The sequence below is a fragment of the Drosophila tropicalis genome, unplaced genomic scaffold, assembly GCF_018151085.1.
Source record: "Drosophila tropicalis isolate 14030-0801.00 unplaced genomic scaffold, ASM1815108v1 contig_754, whole genome shotgun sequence".
Lineage (NCBI taxonomy): Eukaryota > Metazoa > Arthropoda > Insecta > Diptera > Drosophilidae > Drosophila > Drosophila tropicalis.
Window position 1 is genome coordinate 164,373 of NW_027173241.1, and position 14,516 is coordinate 178,888.

A 14,516-nucleotide genomic window follows, 5' to 3' on the forward strand; every position below is an offset into this window, starting at 1 on the left:
GCTTAAAGTTGGTTGGACTGAGCTTTTCTAGCCCAGCTTGCCTCTGCTGGTGATCGAGTAATCTGCCATTCTCTTCTTAGACGTCGTTTTTCCGTTACTAATTGTTCTATCCGTCGGTTCGTAGGCCTGTCAACAGGTTTAGTGTAAGTAGGGGCATCGAGTCAAGTGCAGAGTACCAGTCCCGCCATGAGTTTTTCCATCTGGATGGTTTGTTGCGTAGAAGGTATATTTTGGTATTTGATAATTATTTTTTGATGTTAAATGTGTTTCCGATATCAGCAAAAAACGTCGATTTCACTTGAGTCTAGGAATAGTTGCAGTTAATTTTTGTGCTTGGAGATGCCGTTAGCATTCAGAGAGATGCCGTTAGCATTTTTTCTCGATAAGCTTTTGGATAAGCAGGTATTGATTCCGCATCAGTTCCTACATACAGTTTTGCATGAACGCCATAAAAGCGGTCATGTTTTGATTCAGTGAGATCAATAAGGCCTCTTAGCCACTTGGAGTTTACTAGCCAAGTTCTGGTGCGCTGGGTTGCGGATTCTGTAGATGGTGGAGTGACGGGGTCTCTTTTGCGGGCTCCGTCTGTCCAGTTCGGAGCACAGTAGCGAAGGGTACACTAGGACTGTATGTGGCAGGCATGAACAGCCTTGGCGAAGAATACCTCGGGTGTAGTTTTAGAGGCGTTGATGGTGATTTTTAGTCCAGCTGGGGGTTTGCACCCGTTTAGGTGTGATTTAAGATACTTGAAGACAGGACATCCTTTGTAGTTGGCCGTGTGGTTCCCTCCACAGTTACTGCATAGTCTTAGTGCGACGTTGTTTCTGTCCTTGATGCAAATGCCATCTTTATGATGTTCGCCGCAGCCAACACACACTGACCTGAGATTGCAATTGTTAGAGGTGTGGTTGTATTCCTGCCAGTTTTTACACTGCGGTGGTTGGTATCTCTCATGGGGCTCCTCTACGGTGATTCTTTTGTGCAATAGAAGCTGAAGATTGTAGATTGTTCCTATTGATAATGTTGACAACAGACTTAACCGCAAAGTTTTTTTTCGGCCAATGCGTCTGCTATTTCTTGAGTTGGGACCGATGGCTCAATCCTCTTTAACACAACCTGGAGCCCTTTACTGCTTTTCAGTTGGTAGGTATAGAAGTTGATGTTAGCATTACGAGGTACTTTTCGATGATGCTGAAATTGTTCTCAGTTTGGGTTTGACATTTAATTTCTTTTATGTTACCCCTATTGAGAGAGGTTACAACAAAGTTATTTGCCCCTACTGTTTCTACTAACTTCCAAATCAGGACGCTGCAGTTGGCTCCACGGATGTATAAAGGGGGTGGTCTAGCCGATTTAACTTTATCTACAGCGCCAGATTGACCGTCTTGCTAATCGGCAAGAATTTTAAAACGATTCCCGCTTTATTGCTCGTTCATTAGGTTTGGTTATTTTCGGCGTATTGCCGCTTTTTTTCTTTTGCGGGCTTAGCTTTCGCTTAGTTATTTTAATCTATTTAATCATTCCAGTTTGGACTGAAGGCGTTGGGTTTATTCTTGTGGCTGTCTCTGCGCGTCTTGTCTTTGACGGCTTAAGGCAGGTCAATACTTCGGCAGACGTTGCAGTAGTTGCTGTCAACGAGCTGATGGTGCTGGTGGGTGCAATCGGTGACCCAGTTATCGATATTGATGAGGAAGCACACTGCTCTCTCCACGGTAAATTGCTGTTGGTTGCTGAGTGGCTATGCTTGTTGCGTTGGACCGATTTCTTGTTGCTGTTGCTGGTGGGGATCGAGAGAGTTTGTGCCCGAATCAGTGGACATGGCTTTTCCAAAAAATTACGCACTTTGTTGTTGCAACTTAGTATTTATTGCTATAAGAACAAACTAATAGCAATATAATTGTAAATAAGCGTCTCTGAGGCGACTGACATTTTATTTTTACACTAAATTTTGCGGAGTGCTTTAAAGAATACGTCTGCACACGGCGGTTGAATTGAATGGTCAAACTTGAAATAGAGAAATTTTCTTGGGTGTAAGCAGAGATATGAGAGCAAGTGTGTGTTTCTCTAAAAAAAACTCAAGCATTTCCGCATCCTAGCGCCCCTACCAGGCAACAGCCAACTCCGCCCGGATGAAAATGTTTACATGCATAACTTGGCTATTTTTAATACGGTTTGGATAAAATTTAGAAACATAGAGTAGAAAAATATGGGAAATAATCGAAATTGTTCAAATAAAGGAGCGCATTTAATAAGCGAATATACACACAAAACATGGTCTCTAGCTAGAATAGTCTTTGAGATAAACTTTTTTTTCGTGGGCGGAATGCGGCTTAGCAAATATTCGAAATAAACTCGATAACTTTACATACTATACGAACCTACAAACCAAATTTGGTGGCTCTATATTTTATAGTCTGTGAGATCCGTCGGACGGACGGACAGACAGACATGGCTAGATCGATCAAGAATGTATATACTCTATGAGGTCGGAAAAGCGTCCTTCTGCCTGTTACATAGATTTTAGTGACTTAAATGTTAGTATTCTTTCACCAAATGGGTGCACCAAAATGGTCAATTGTTTGCAACACGCAGATCAGCAGAGAAGCTGGGTCGGCATAGCCATGTCTGCCTGTCAGTCCGTCCGACTGTCCGTGTTTACAATCGTGCATCTCTGCAACTCAATTTCACGCCTCCATCTTTAAAGCTATTAGGATTAACCTTGATATTAGCGGATCCGACAATCGGAGTATCAATCATTTATCAAATTTACTAATGAGATCGTTTTGAACGTACAACATCAAACCCCAAAATTTTCGACAAGATCAGATGAATGGAAGATAATTGACAGTCAATATTAATTGGCTCTGCTCAACCGCTGCTGCCAGCAGCATGCTACGTCATTGCTGCAATCAGCAGAGCAAACTCATACACACTGCGGTATGCACCCATACAATTGGTTTCCAAAGGGCATGAGAGAAGAAGGCTTTGAAGATTTTGTTTGTGTATTGATAAATTGCGTAACAAAAAAAATTATTTTGAATATATAAATTCTCAAACATCGCGTAATTTCGGTAAAAGTGACCATTACTCGAGGAGTTGTAGATTCACCCGGCTAAGTGAGAATTGTAGTAGACTGAAGCTCTGTATTTAATGGGTGCCTTCAATACTTGCAAAGTTTACAAGTTTGACGGTCTTGAAAAATCTAGAAAAGAAAATTGATCAAATTCTGCTTTTGGTTTTCTATGGCATTTATTTGGAAATTTTGGTGAACCTTGCTTTGCACATTTGAAAGAATCTCTTATGTAGAAACCAGAGGGCCGGGGCTAACTTCGACCGCGTCAAAGTTTGTATACCCTTGCAACTTTTTTGGTAACTCTTTCCTTACCTATTAGCCATCAATGGCTAATGTTTGCGAAAGAATGGCCTACAATCATAGGAAATAACGAAGATATTGATCATAGTCACTGTTTTCCAGCGATCGTTCCTATGGGAGCTATATGATATAGTCACCCGATATTTATCAAAATCGGCACAGTCATTATTCAAGTCAGTCAAAATTTGGGACAGTAGTTTATAGGCGTAATAATCTCTCTAATATCAAGTTTCACTATAATAGCACAGAAAATAACGAAGTTATTGCGAAAAGTCATTGTTCGTGACTTTGGGGTTTGTATGGGAGCTATATGATATAGTGGTCCGATCCGGCTGAATCCGAGATATACAACCCCTGCAGCATATACAAGCCTATGTGCAAAATTTCAGCTCTGTAGCTCTATATTAGAGAGGTTATTACGCCCAAAACGACTGTGCCAAGTTTGATCAAGATCGGGTGACTATATCATATAGCTCCCATAGGAACGATCGGTCGAAAACAGTGACTTTTGTAAATAACTTCGTGACTTTTAACGCGATTGCTTTCAAATTAAACATTTGTTAGTTTAATATATCTGTTAATGACTGTGCCGAATTTGATTAAGATCGGGTGACTATATAATATAGCTCCCATAGGAACGATCGGTGGAAAACAGTGACTTTGATTAATATCTTTGTTATTTCCTATGATTGTAGGCCATTCTATTGCAAACATAAGCCTTTTTAGATAAAACGTTCTTCCACATTGATGACTAATACATAGGCAAAGAAAGAGTTTCCAAAAAACTAGCAAGGAAGTTAGCCCCGGCCCTCTGGTTTTTCTTCTAGATAGATTTTCCATTTTTAAGTTTCGCATTGTTGTTTTTAGGAAAGAGAGCTTAGGTGAGTGGTTGGTGATCGGTGTAAATGATCACTCTTGATTTAGGATTTAAAAACATTCTTAGCTTTTCCAATGCTCACACTATTGCCAGTAGTTCCCTCTAGTTGGTGGCGAAGTTTTCTTCTGTTTTGAGTTAATGATATGTGTAAATGTGATTGGTCTACCATTTTTCTCTAAGCATACACCCACTGCTGTATTTGAAGTAGTCATGTGGAATTTTTGGTTAAAGTCAAGTTACATTTTGAAAAACTAAGGCGTTTTAAACTTTTTTGAAGGAGTCGAGCTCTGCATCGCAGTATCAACTCAATTTCGTTAGAAACGTTTTGTTTTTTAAGCTTTATACAATAATGGCCCCCTTCTCAATTAAATATTTCATATAGTTCATAGTTGATGGGATTAATATTAAAAGCGCGTTCAAGTTCTCAATGTACAATTGTAAATCGCTAAAAGAATTAAAAGATAATATTCAGACAAAACAATCGTAAAACCACGTCTATTGCAAAAGTGGAAAACATTAAAAAGAAAGAGTATTGTTTTAATTGCGGTTCCAGTGAGCACAAGCGTAAAGACTAAAATAGTGCGGATAAAAAAATGTTTTAGTTGTAATGAAAGCGGACATATTTCAACTAATTGCCCCAGAAAGTTAACATCTGTAAATATACAAAAATGGCTAAAGTCGGTATCGCTGAATGGCGTAAACGTAGACGGTTTTATCGATACGTGTTCAGATGTCACTATTGTAAAGAACTCCTTTCTTAAATACTTGGGTAAGATTGATTTAAAAGAAAGCTGCTTAATGATCTGCGGCCTAGGCAAAAGGCCACCCCTCCTGTCACTTATGATCCTCTCGGGAAATCCAAAAATGTCTGTCCAATCTTTGAGCCTTTTAATCACTTCTTCTTGACCTGTTGACTTCGTTGGAAACAACCATACAAATTTCGAAAAACCATTTACCATTGCCAAAATGAATTTGTACTGCTTGGAGGTGCTGTCCATGGGTCCTAAATGATCCAAATGTATAGTATGCAGCGGTGTGTCTCCTTTGGTTATACAATGCAAACCTTCTTTTTTTAATCAGCTATTTATTATGAACTATACATTTTATGCAGTTTGCAATCAATCTTGATACTTTACTTTCCAAATGCTGTATACAATACTGTTGTTGGATAGTGTGCATTGTCTTGCGCGTCGAAAAGTGTCCAACCTCGTGCGATCGTTGTATTATCTCGCGTTCCATTAGCTTTGGTACTACCAATAACTCGTTACCTTCAACTTCTTTGAAGCAAACCACCTTTCACGTTGAAGTTCTTATATGGTTGCTGCTTAAGTACCTCTATAATTGCGATCATCTGTCTGCTGTGCCTTCTTTAAACGCGCTGTTATTTAATGTTTTACTACTAAGCACGAATGCTGGTAACGGCTTAAACAGTCCACGTGCTGCATCTTAACTGCCTATCGGTGCTCTACTTTCAAATTGAAATCTTATAGATACAATACCTATTGCGCAAATGCAATGCAGTCTGTCATTAATTTCACCGGGATCCCTAGCAAATAATGTTGAAATTTTTTTACGCCATATATGCTGCCTTGACCTCAAGAATGTAGCTATGCCTTTTCGAATCCGCTTCAGATGCTTTATCACTCCAAAAATAAATCAGATGCAAATTGTTGTGAAATAGGTATTTGTCGCTCCAAAACCGTCTTTTGAAACACCCGTGTGCAGCTCGGTTGGTGCCTCGCGAGAATAGAGGTGTAACACTGGTTCACTTATTATCGCCGTCTTCAATTGCTGCAACGCCTGAAGCTCGCTTGGACCCATAATAAACTTGACATCCTTTTTCAGCAACTTGGTAAGGGGTCGTACTATCTGCGCATACTGAGGAATAAACTTTCTAAAGAATCCGGTTAAACCAAGAAATGCCTGAATCGATTTGACATTTGTGGGTATTCCGAAACGATTGATCGCCATCTTCTTATCTTTACCGGGCCAAATCTTTCCATCTTCAATTTCGTGACCTAGAAACTACATTTTCCTCATTTTATTTTCAAATCATACTTTGCTGCAGTTTCTAATACCAATTTGGTTTTGCTTAGACACTCGTTTGCTGACTTTGCATATATTATAATATTATCCATATATAATTACATTGTATCCTTGTTAATCAGATCCTGAAATATGTGGTTAACGAAACGAATGAATGAAGCAGAAAAATTACGAAATGCAAATGGCACTCTAGAATACATTTTCTAAATCCATAATTTTAATAATTTAACTTTATCCATTAAAGAAACTGGAAAGCAGTCTTCTAAGACCATGCTATTTAGCTTCCTGTATTCTACACAAATCCGCAAAGCATTGTCTTTCTTCTTTACAACTAAAACTCTGCTAGCAACATTCGAAGTGGATGACTGGATGACGATTGGGTGACTGCCTAAATGGGATTATTGCGCCATGGTACAATTTTTAACTCAATGGGGCAATGTACCTTCTTTGCACCATTCGGCTGCTATCTTGTATCAACACTTTTTGTTTTTGATTGGCTTTTGCCTAGGCCGCAGATCATTAAGCAACTTTCTTTTAAATCAATCTTACCCAAGTATTTAAGAAAGGAGTTCTTTACAATAGTGACATCTGAACACGTATCGATAAAACCGTTTACGTTTACGCCATTCAGAGATACCGACTTTACCCATTTTTTTATATTTATTTTACGAACAAACCATTACTTTCTGGGGAAATTAGTTGAAATATGTCCGCTTTCATTACAACTTAAACATTTTTTATCCGCACTATTTTAGTTTTACGCTTGTGCTCACTGGAACCGCAATTAAAACAATACTCTTTCTTTTTATTGTTTTCCACTTTTGCAATAGACGTGGTTTTACGATTGTTTTGTCTCAATATTATCTTTTAATTCTTTTTAGCGATTTACAATTGTACATTGAGAACTTGAACTCGCTTTTAATATTAAGCCCATCAACTATGTATCGTATAACCGCCGTGTCTGCGATTTTTTAGCACTAGCACTGCCATAGGTTTTAAGAAAATGAGTTTTATGTAAATTCAGGGGCCGGAAGGGGACGTGTGGCTAGATCGACTCGGTTGTTGATCCGGATCAAGAATAAATATACTTTATAGGTTCGTGCAAGCTTCCTTCTGCCTGTTACATACATTTTGGCGACTTTAATATACCATTTAACTCTATGGGTGTATGGTATAATTACTGTGCACTTACTTTTATTACACCCTTGCAGAGGGTATTATAAAATTGGTCAGATGTTTGTAACGCTCAGAAGGAAACGTTTCCGACCCCATAAAGTATATATAGTTATGACTATATATCCAACTCCAAAACACAATAACGTATAAATTTTTTCCCCTAAAATTCATAACGTTAAAGTTAACATCCGTTTTTATAATCAATTGTCCCCTCAAAATCAAAGCGTGTGAACGCTAACTCATAATTAACATAAACAATTAAACACTTGCAATAATAAACACTTGCAACCAAAAGAGTGAGAACGCTAATTCAGCATCAATATCAATCACGCCACTAAAGCGCTCACAAATTTAAGCTATAATTATAACCATAAGACATTTTTGTAACTCAGTGATGAACAATAAACCACTGTGTTTAATATCTCATAAGAACTTAACTTTTTTTTTTTTTCTTCAATTTTGTTGAACTGTGTTTGCCACTGCTAGAACACGTCTTGATCGTTCGTTTGCTTGCTTATTACTAAATTTTCAATTCTTACGCAACTACGTAGGTCATATAGGTTTATAAAGAGTGACAGAGACAGAGCATACCAGACTGACGCCAGTATATTCTAGAAAACTTAAGAGAAAATACAAAAACAAAAGCATTGTGAGATGTGCAAGATCATTCATGAGTCTTTGCCTTGCTGCGTATAGCAATGCAAGTCAAATGACAATTGGTTCCTCAACAACGATGTTGTTTCGGCAAAACTACTGGATTCTTGGCATCTGCAGGCAATTGCGACCTTTCCAAACGTCCACCCACAAGTACAATTCCATCTTCGTCAACGAAGGGAGATAGTTTGCTTAAAATTGATCGTCGCTCCACCGATTGCTTCCTCAAAAGCAGCTGTCTATCGTCATTGAATTGATTTTGTGCCTGTCGTAGGCAAAACTTCCTTGCTCTGGTAACTTCATCGAACTTTAGAGGTCCTGAATATTTAGACTTGCTTGATTTGATTCGATGAACGAAGCGGAATACATATGCGACCACTCGAACCAGTCTGATCCAAGATGATGTCCTTCCGAGTAGTACCTCAATATCCTTGGAAATGGTTGTCAAGATTTTGGTTTTGAACTCAAGTTCTGCTACTGGCTTGAGAATTGAGCAGCAAGTTGGTGGTCTATTCATTGTCTCTGAGTATAGTGTACAGTCGTGCAGCCAAGATGGTCCCTTCCACCATAGATCAAAGTTAATTAAGTCACTCGCTAACATGCCTCGTGATGCACAATCCGCAGGATTCTCTTTAGTGCTGACATGTCTCCAAGCGCTACGTGGTATGGTCTCTAGTATTTCTGCCGTTCGGTTGGCAACAAATGTTTTAAGTTTACAGGGTTGATGCGAAAGCCATGACAAAACGATTGTAGAATCGGTCCATGCGTGTATCTTAACATCCTTCTGGCGCAGACCAGACCTTACTGCTTGGAATAAACGAGCTAATAGTAGAGCTCCGCAAAGTTCAAACCGTGGCAACGACTTCTGCTTTAATGGTGAAACTCTTGTTTTAGCTGCAATGAGTGCCACTCCGATGCTTCCATCTAGGTGTGTCACACGGTTGTAAATGACAGCAGAGTAAGCCTTTAACGAAGCATCTGAAAATCCATGGAGTTCGATGTCATCGGGTTGATTGTCTACAAATCGTGGTATCTTCAAGTTCCTTAACGTGAAAATGTCCTTTCTGAATGTTTGCCATAAGTGCGATTGCTTCGTTGGCAGTTCCGAGTCCCAATCCAGATTAAGCAGCCATAATTCTTGGAGCAGAATTTTAAACTTGATCACCACTGGCGCCAAAATGCCGAGTGGGTCAAAGATGCGTGCCGTGTCAGATAGCACTTGTCGCATCGTACAAGTCATATGTTCCGATAATGAAACCTTATATGTTAGGACGTCTTCTCCAGGACGCCAATGCAGCCCAAGCACCTTTGCTGCCATCTTTGAGAAATCGATTTCATTTCCCTCGTTGCTGGCAATTCGTTTACTATTCGAGACCCATTTGCTTAGCTCCAATTGTGCCCGTGACATAAGGAGTATCAGCTCTTCCTTAATGTCGAGCAGTTCTTGTTCGTTCATGGCTCCTGTCAGTACGTCATCGACGTAGAAATCATCCAAAAGTATCCTAGCCGCACTTGGAAACTCGTATTCGTGATCAGTTGCCAGTTGTTCCAGCACTCTAACTGCCAGAAACGGTGCACATGCCGTGCCATAGGTGACTGTGGTCAACTTGTAATGCTTCAATGGTTCCTCAGGGTCTTCTCTCCAAAGGATTCGTTGAAAATTCTGATGTTCAGGGGCCACTAAAATCTGTCTGAACATTTTGACGATGTCCGCAGAAAATACGAATCTGTGCATTCGAAAACGCAGACAAACGTTGAAGAGGTTGCGTTGTATACATGGGCCAATGTGAAGTGCGTCGTTAAGAGATCGTCCATCCCGATCTTGAGCTTGGCGCCTATGACTGGATGGTGTGGCAGATAGAATGACTTCATACATACGTTTGTGTCTTCGTCTGCAGCTACTTCCTTCATGTGACCCAGCTGGATATACTCTCTCATAAACTGAGTAAATTTTAACTTCAAGCTGGAGTCCTTGATTAGACGACGCTCGACTGCGAGAAAGCGTGATCTCGCTCCTTGAAATGTATCCGCAAATTGTGGGTTTTGTTCCTTGAAGGGCAAATCGACTATGTATCTTTCATTCGAGTTGCGGTTGTGGGTACGCCGAAAGTGCGTTTCGACCTTTTCATCCTCTTTGTTTACAGTTGTGTGTGATGGAACTTCCTCTAGTTCCCAAAATCTTTGCACTAGTCCATCTATATTAACCGTAGTCAGCAATGACGTAGATGATGTTTGCAATCTTGAAGTGTATACCGATGTGATTACCCATCCAAATATGGTGTTAACTGCAATAGGGTGCCCTTGACCATCGCATAACTTCTCTCCGGTGAGAACTAACCAAATGCAATCATTGCCCAGCAAAATGTCGATTGAGGCGTTAGTTCTGAAGTCAGGGTCAGTCATTTGGTATCCCTTGAATACCGACAGTGATGAAGCATCAATGTTTTCACGTGCCAATGGTGAGGTGATCTTTCCTAAAATGTGAGCTTTAATATCGATGCAACGACTCGACACACGAGACATCATCTGGAGAGAGCAGAAACCTCTGGTTATTCCCGCCTTGACGTCTGAGATGCCCGATGTGGCAACTCGAAATGGCGAACGTGCAAGCCCCAACGTCTGTACGCACCGTTCCGAAATGAATGACAAGTCTGAGGCGCTATCCAATAAAATACGGCACGTCAGCAAGGCTCCTTGAGAATTTCGGACGTGTACCAATGCAGTAGGTAGAGTGCTTCTTCGCTGGCCATTTGGCTTACTGGGTCTGGTAACATTCATCATTGCTATCGCTGATGCCGCTGGTGACTCCTCAGAAACCTGGCCTGAATTGCCTTGGTGCTGCTCTGAGCTATTTTGCTGTGTAGAATGGCCTTCAGAATGCAGCATAGAATGATGGCGGCGCTTGCAATACTTGCAAGAAGACTTCGAGCCACAAGCGCTTACTCCATGTCCAGTTCTCAAAGAATTAAAACACATATGTTTCTCCTTCGCAAAGGTGTAACGTTGCTTGACAGTCAAGCTCTGGAATTGAGGACAAGCCGACAGTATGTGCTTTACCTGTAATGGCAAGCATGGTGCGTGCTTGCCTTTTTTCTCTTTTCATCCCTCGGTTTGCTCGCTACATGATCGATAACTTGACTGAGCTCAAGGCGATCGCATCGTGAGTCCAAAAACTTGAGCAACTCTTCAATGGTAGGATTTTCGATATCTTGGCTTTTGTCGATCCATTCACGTCGGGTAGCCTCATCAACCTTGTTGATGAGCAAGTATATGAGCCAACAGTCACGGCCCGTTTGTCCAGAAGCGTCTAAAGCCCGTATAACATCACTGGCTCCGCAAGTCAGAGCGCGTAGCGATGATGAGTTTTGCCCAACAGCTTTTGGCAATGCGGTGAATGTGTCCATCAGTAAATTCACCAAGTAACGGGGCTTTTCATATCGATCACTCAATGATTTCCATGCAGTGACGTAATTTGCATCCACTACGGGCAGATGCTGGATGAGTATCGCTGCTTCTCCTATGACGCATGACTTAAGGTGATGAAACTTTTGGATATACGTTAAAGTTGTCTTTCCGTGAATGGTACTCTCAAACAGGTCTTTAAAGGCATGCCATTCCTTGTAATCCCCACCGAAGGGCTTGATGTTGATTTTCGGTAACTCACAATCTCTTGGTGCCGCTGTTGCTGTGGCGAGAGCAATCTCTCAACCAATAGTTGCTGCTGCTCCATTTGCCGTCGCTGGTGTTCCATTTGACTCTGCATCTGGAGTTGTAGTTGTTGCTGTTGATTCTGCATTTGTTGCAGAATTCCTTGGAAGAGCGAACCATCGTTACCAGCCGCGCCGATTTCTTCCAACTTGCCAGACGGAGCCAAGGCAGCTCGTAAAGCCTTAGGGGGGCATTTGCTATTTCATATTTCTCCTCGTATATCCCGAAGTCTTCGGTAGGGTCCACATAACCCTCTAGTTTGTCGTATTTGGCCAATTCGTCGCCAGACTTCACGAACTCGTTCCACGCATTGGACAAAGTTTCCAATTTGGTGTCAATTGCGAAGACGTCGGCATCTTGTGCAGGATTCTCTGCATATCCATATATGCGGGTAATGGTTGTCTTCAATCTTCCTCTGGCCTTTATGAATGTTTTCATTTCCTCCATGATGAAATACCAAGAAATCTCCACTGCTTGTGTGGACCAAAAATTTCAAGACGCGTCTTTTTCCAGAGATGTGTTCCCTCACGATCTCGTCGATTATATCGATAACAGATACCGATAGGCGAGTGGCGCCACCGTTTGTCCGCGCTTTTTCCAATAAGCACGCGATTGTCTATTCGATAGTAGGCCAGAACTACTAACTACTAACTTTGAGGTTAACAATTAATTGCAACCACGTTGCAACAAATTATTAAGCAATGAGTAACAAACAAACAATGCCCAACGATCCGGCTCGAAGGACCAAATTATGATGAACAATAAACCACTGTGTTTAATATCTCATAAGAACTTAACTTTTTTTTTATTTAAACTTCACTGAACTGTGTCTGCCACTGCTAGTTCCTTGCTAGTTTTTTGGAAACTCTTTCTTTGCCTATGTATTAGCCATCAATGTGGAAGAACGTTTTATCTAAAAAGGCTTATGTTTGCAATAGAATGGCCTACAATCATAGGAAATAACAAAGATATTAATCAAAGTCACTGTTTTCCACCGATCGTTCCTAAGGGAGCTATATGATATAGTCACCCGATCTTTATCAAATTCGACACAGTCATTAACAGATATATTAAATTAAGAAATGTTTAATTTGAAAGCAATCACGTTAAAAGTAACGAAGTTATTTACAAAAGTCACTGTTTACGACTGATCGTTCCTATGGGAGCTATATGATATAGTCATCCGATCTTGATAAAATTTGGCACAGTCGTTTATAAGCGTAATAAACTCTCTAATATAAAGTTTTAAGGTAATAACATAGAAAATAACGAAGTTATTGAGAAAAGTCACTGTTCGTGACTTTGGGGTTTGTATGGGAGCTATATGATATAGTGGTCCGATCCGGCTGAATCCGAGATATACAACGCCTGCAGTATATACAAGCCTGCGTGCAAAATTTCAGCTCTGTAGCTCTTACGGTCTAGGAGGAGTTTGCGTTGATCCAGACGGACGGACGGACGGACATGGCTAGTTGAACTCGTCTCGTCGTGCTGATCAAGAATATATATACTTTGTATGGTCGGAGATGCTTCGTTCTATGCGTTGCACACTTCTGACCAAAATTAATATACCCTTTTTGCAAGGGTATAAAAACAAAACATCACTAAAACCGAGAAAATCAAAAAAATCACAAACAAACTAAGTCTAGAAAACGATGCAAATATCACCATTCTTTATACAAATGCTTTAAATAACACTATAAAAGATGTAATAAACAAAAAATTACCCGATAGATTATTTATGACGTTAGCTAGATAAGATATAACCACAGTCAGCAAGTTGAAGCAAGTAGCTCAAAGAGAAGGGTTATACGAAAATAGTATAACAGAAATCAGAAAATCAAATCAAAGCCAAAATCAAAATCAAAAAGGTGGAAAACCCTTTGTACCCATTAGTACAACTCCGTCTCAACAAAAAACAATCCGATACAACACAAAACCAAAAACTTTTCCACGAATCTCAACAAAAATTAAATATTAACAGGGCTCAAAATCTAATGAATTATCAACAGCAAAATAATTATCCAAAAAATAATGTAGCAAACCAGCCTACAAAAAGGCAAAGAGAAAGTAATAGTGGAATTAGCAAAATGGACACATCCGAAAATTTTCATCAGAATGCCTCGGATCAATCGGAAGAAGAGATAGGGACAATTCCTTCATCAGAATAATGAACAATAAACCTTTGAGATGTGTAACCGACTCAGGCTCTTCAATTAATGCAATGTCCGAAAACTTTTTTAATTTCAAAACCTATTTATGTGATTCCAAAATTCACATGATTAAAGGAGCAGTAGAATTAAAAGAAATTATTTTCCATGCACTCCAGCAAACTTTGTCCAAAAGGACAAAAATTTTATATCTATAAATTTTCAAATAAATACGACATGCTGATAGGCAGAACTTTCCTAAAAGCCTGCAAAGCACAAATAAATTATGAATAAGAATACGCAAAATTGGGAAACTAAACATTTTATTTTAGAGATGTTGAAAAAATAGAAGAAGAACAAAACATAGAAGTTTTGGACCCACCCACAGAAAGGGACAAAGAAACAAATTTTGCGATTGAAAATGAAATAATAGAAAGCAATGAGTATAGACTCGACCATTTAAACAATGAAGAAACTTAAAAACTTAAAAAAGTCTTGTACGTATTCATACAAATATCCCCAAACATTTGAT

At 39.8% G+C, this 14,516-nt stretch overlaps 1 protein-coding gene across 1 annotated transcript; it reads right to left on the reverse strand.

Moving 5' to 3' along the window:
* Window positions 1-619: 619 nt before the first annotated feature.
* LOC137579658 (uncharacterized) lies at window positions 620-12,281 on the reverse strand. Its single transcript, XM_068293427.1, has 6 exons — window positions 12,081-12,281; window positions 11,791-12,015; window positions 11,249-11,671; window positions 9,880-11,183; window positions 9,066-9,817; window positions 620-708 (listed from the first exon to the last, which is right to left on the reverse strand). The coding sequence occupies exons 1-6, from the start codon at window positions 12,279-12,281 to the stop codon at window positions 620-622; spliced, it is 2,994 nt and encodes a 997-aa protein (XP_068149528.1).
* Window positions 12,282-14,516: the final 2,235 nt, after the last annotated feature.

What these genes read in the sequence shown, in the direction of transcription:
- LOC137579658 (XM_068293427.1), bottom strand. Translation starts at nt 12,281, where the DNA reads ATGGAGGAAATGAAAACATTCATAAAGGCCAGAGGAAGATTGAAGACA. An exon ending in ACGACAAACTAGAGGGTTAT is followed by an intron (nt 12,016 to 12,080) that starts GTGGACCCTACC and finishes TGCCCCCCTAAG; the next exon opens with GCTTTACGAGCTGCCTTGGC. An exon ending in TACAACGCAACCTCTTCAAC is followed by an intron (nt 9,818 to 9,879) that starts GTTTGTCTGCGT and finishes CAAAATGTTCAG; the next exon opens with ACAGATTTTAGTGGCCCCTG.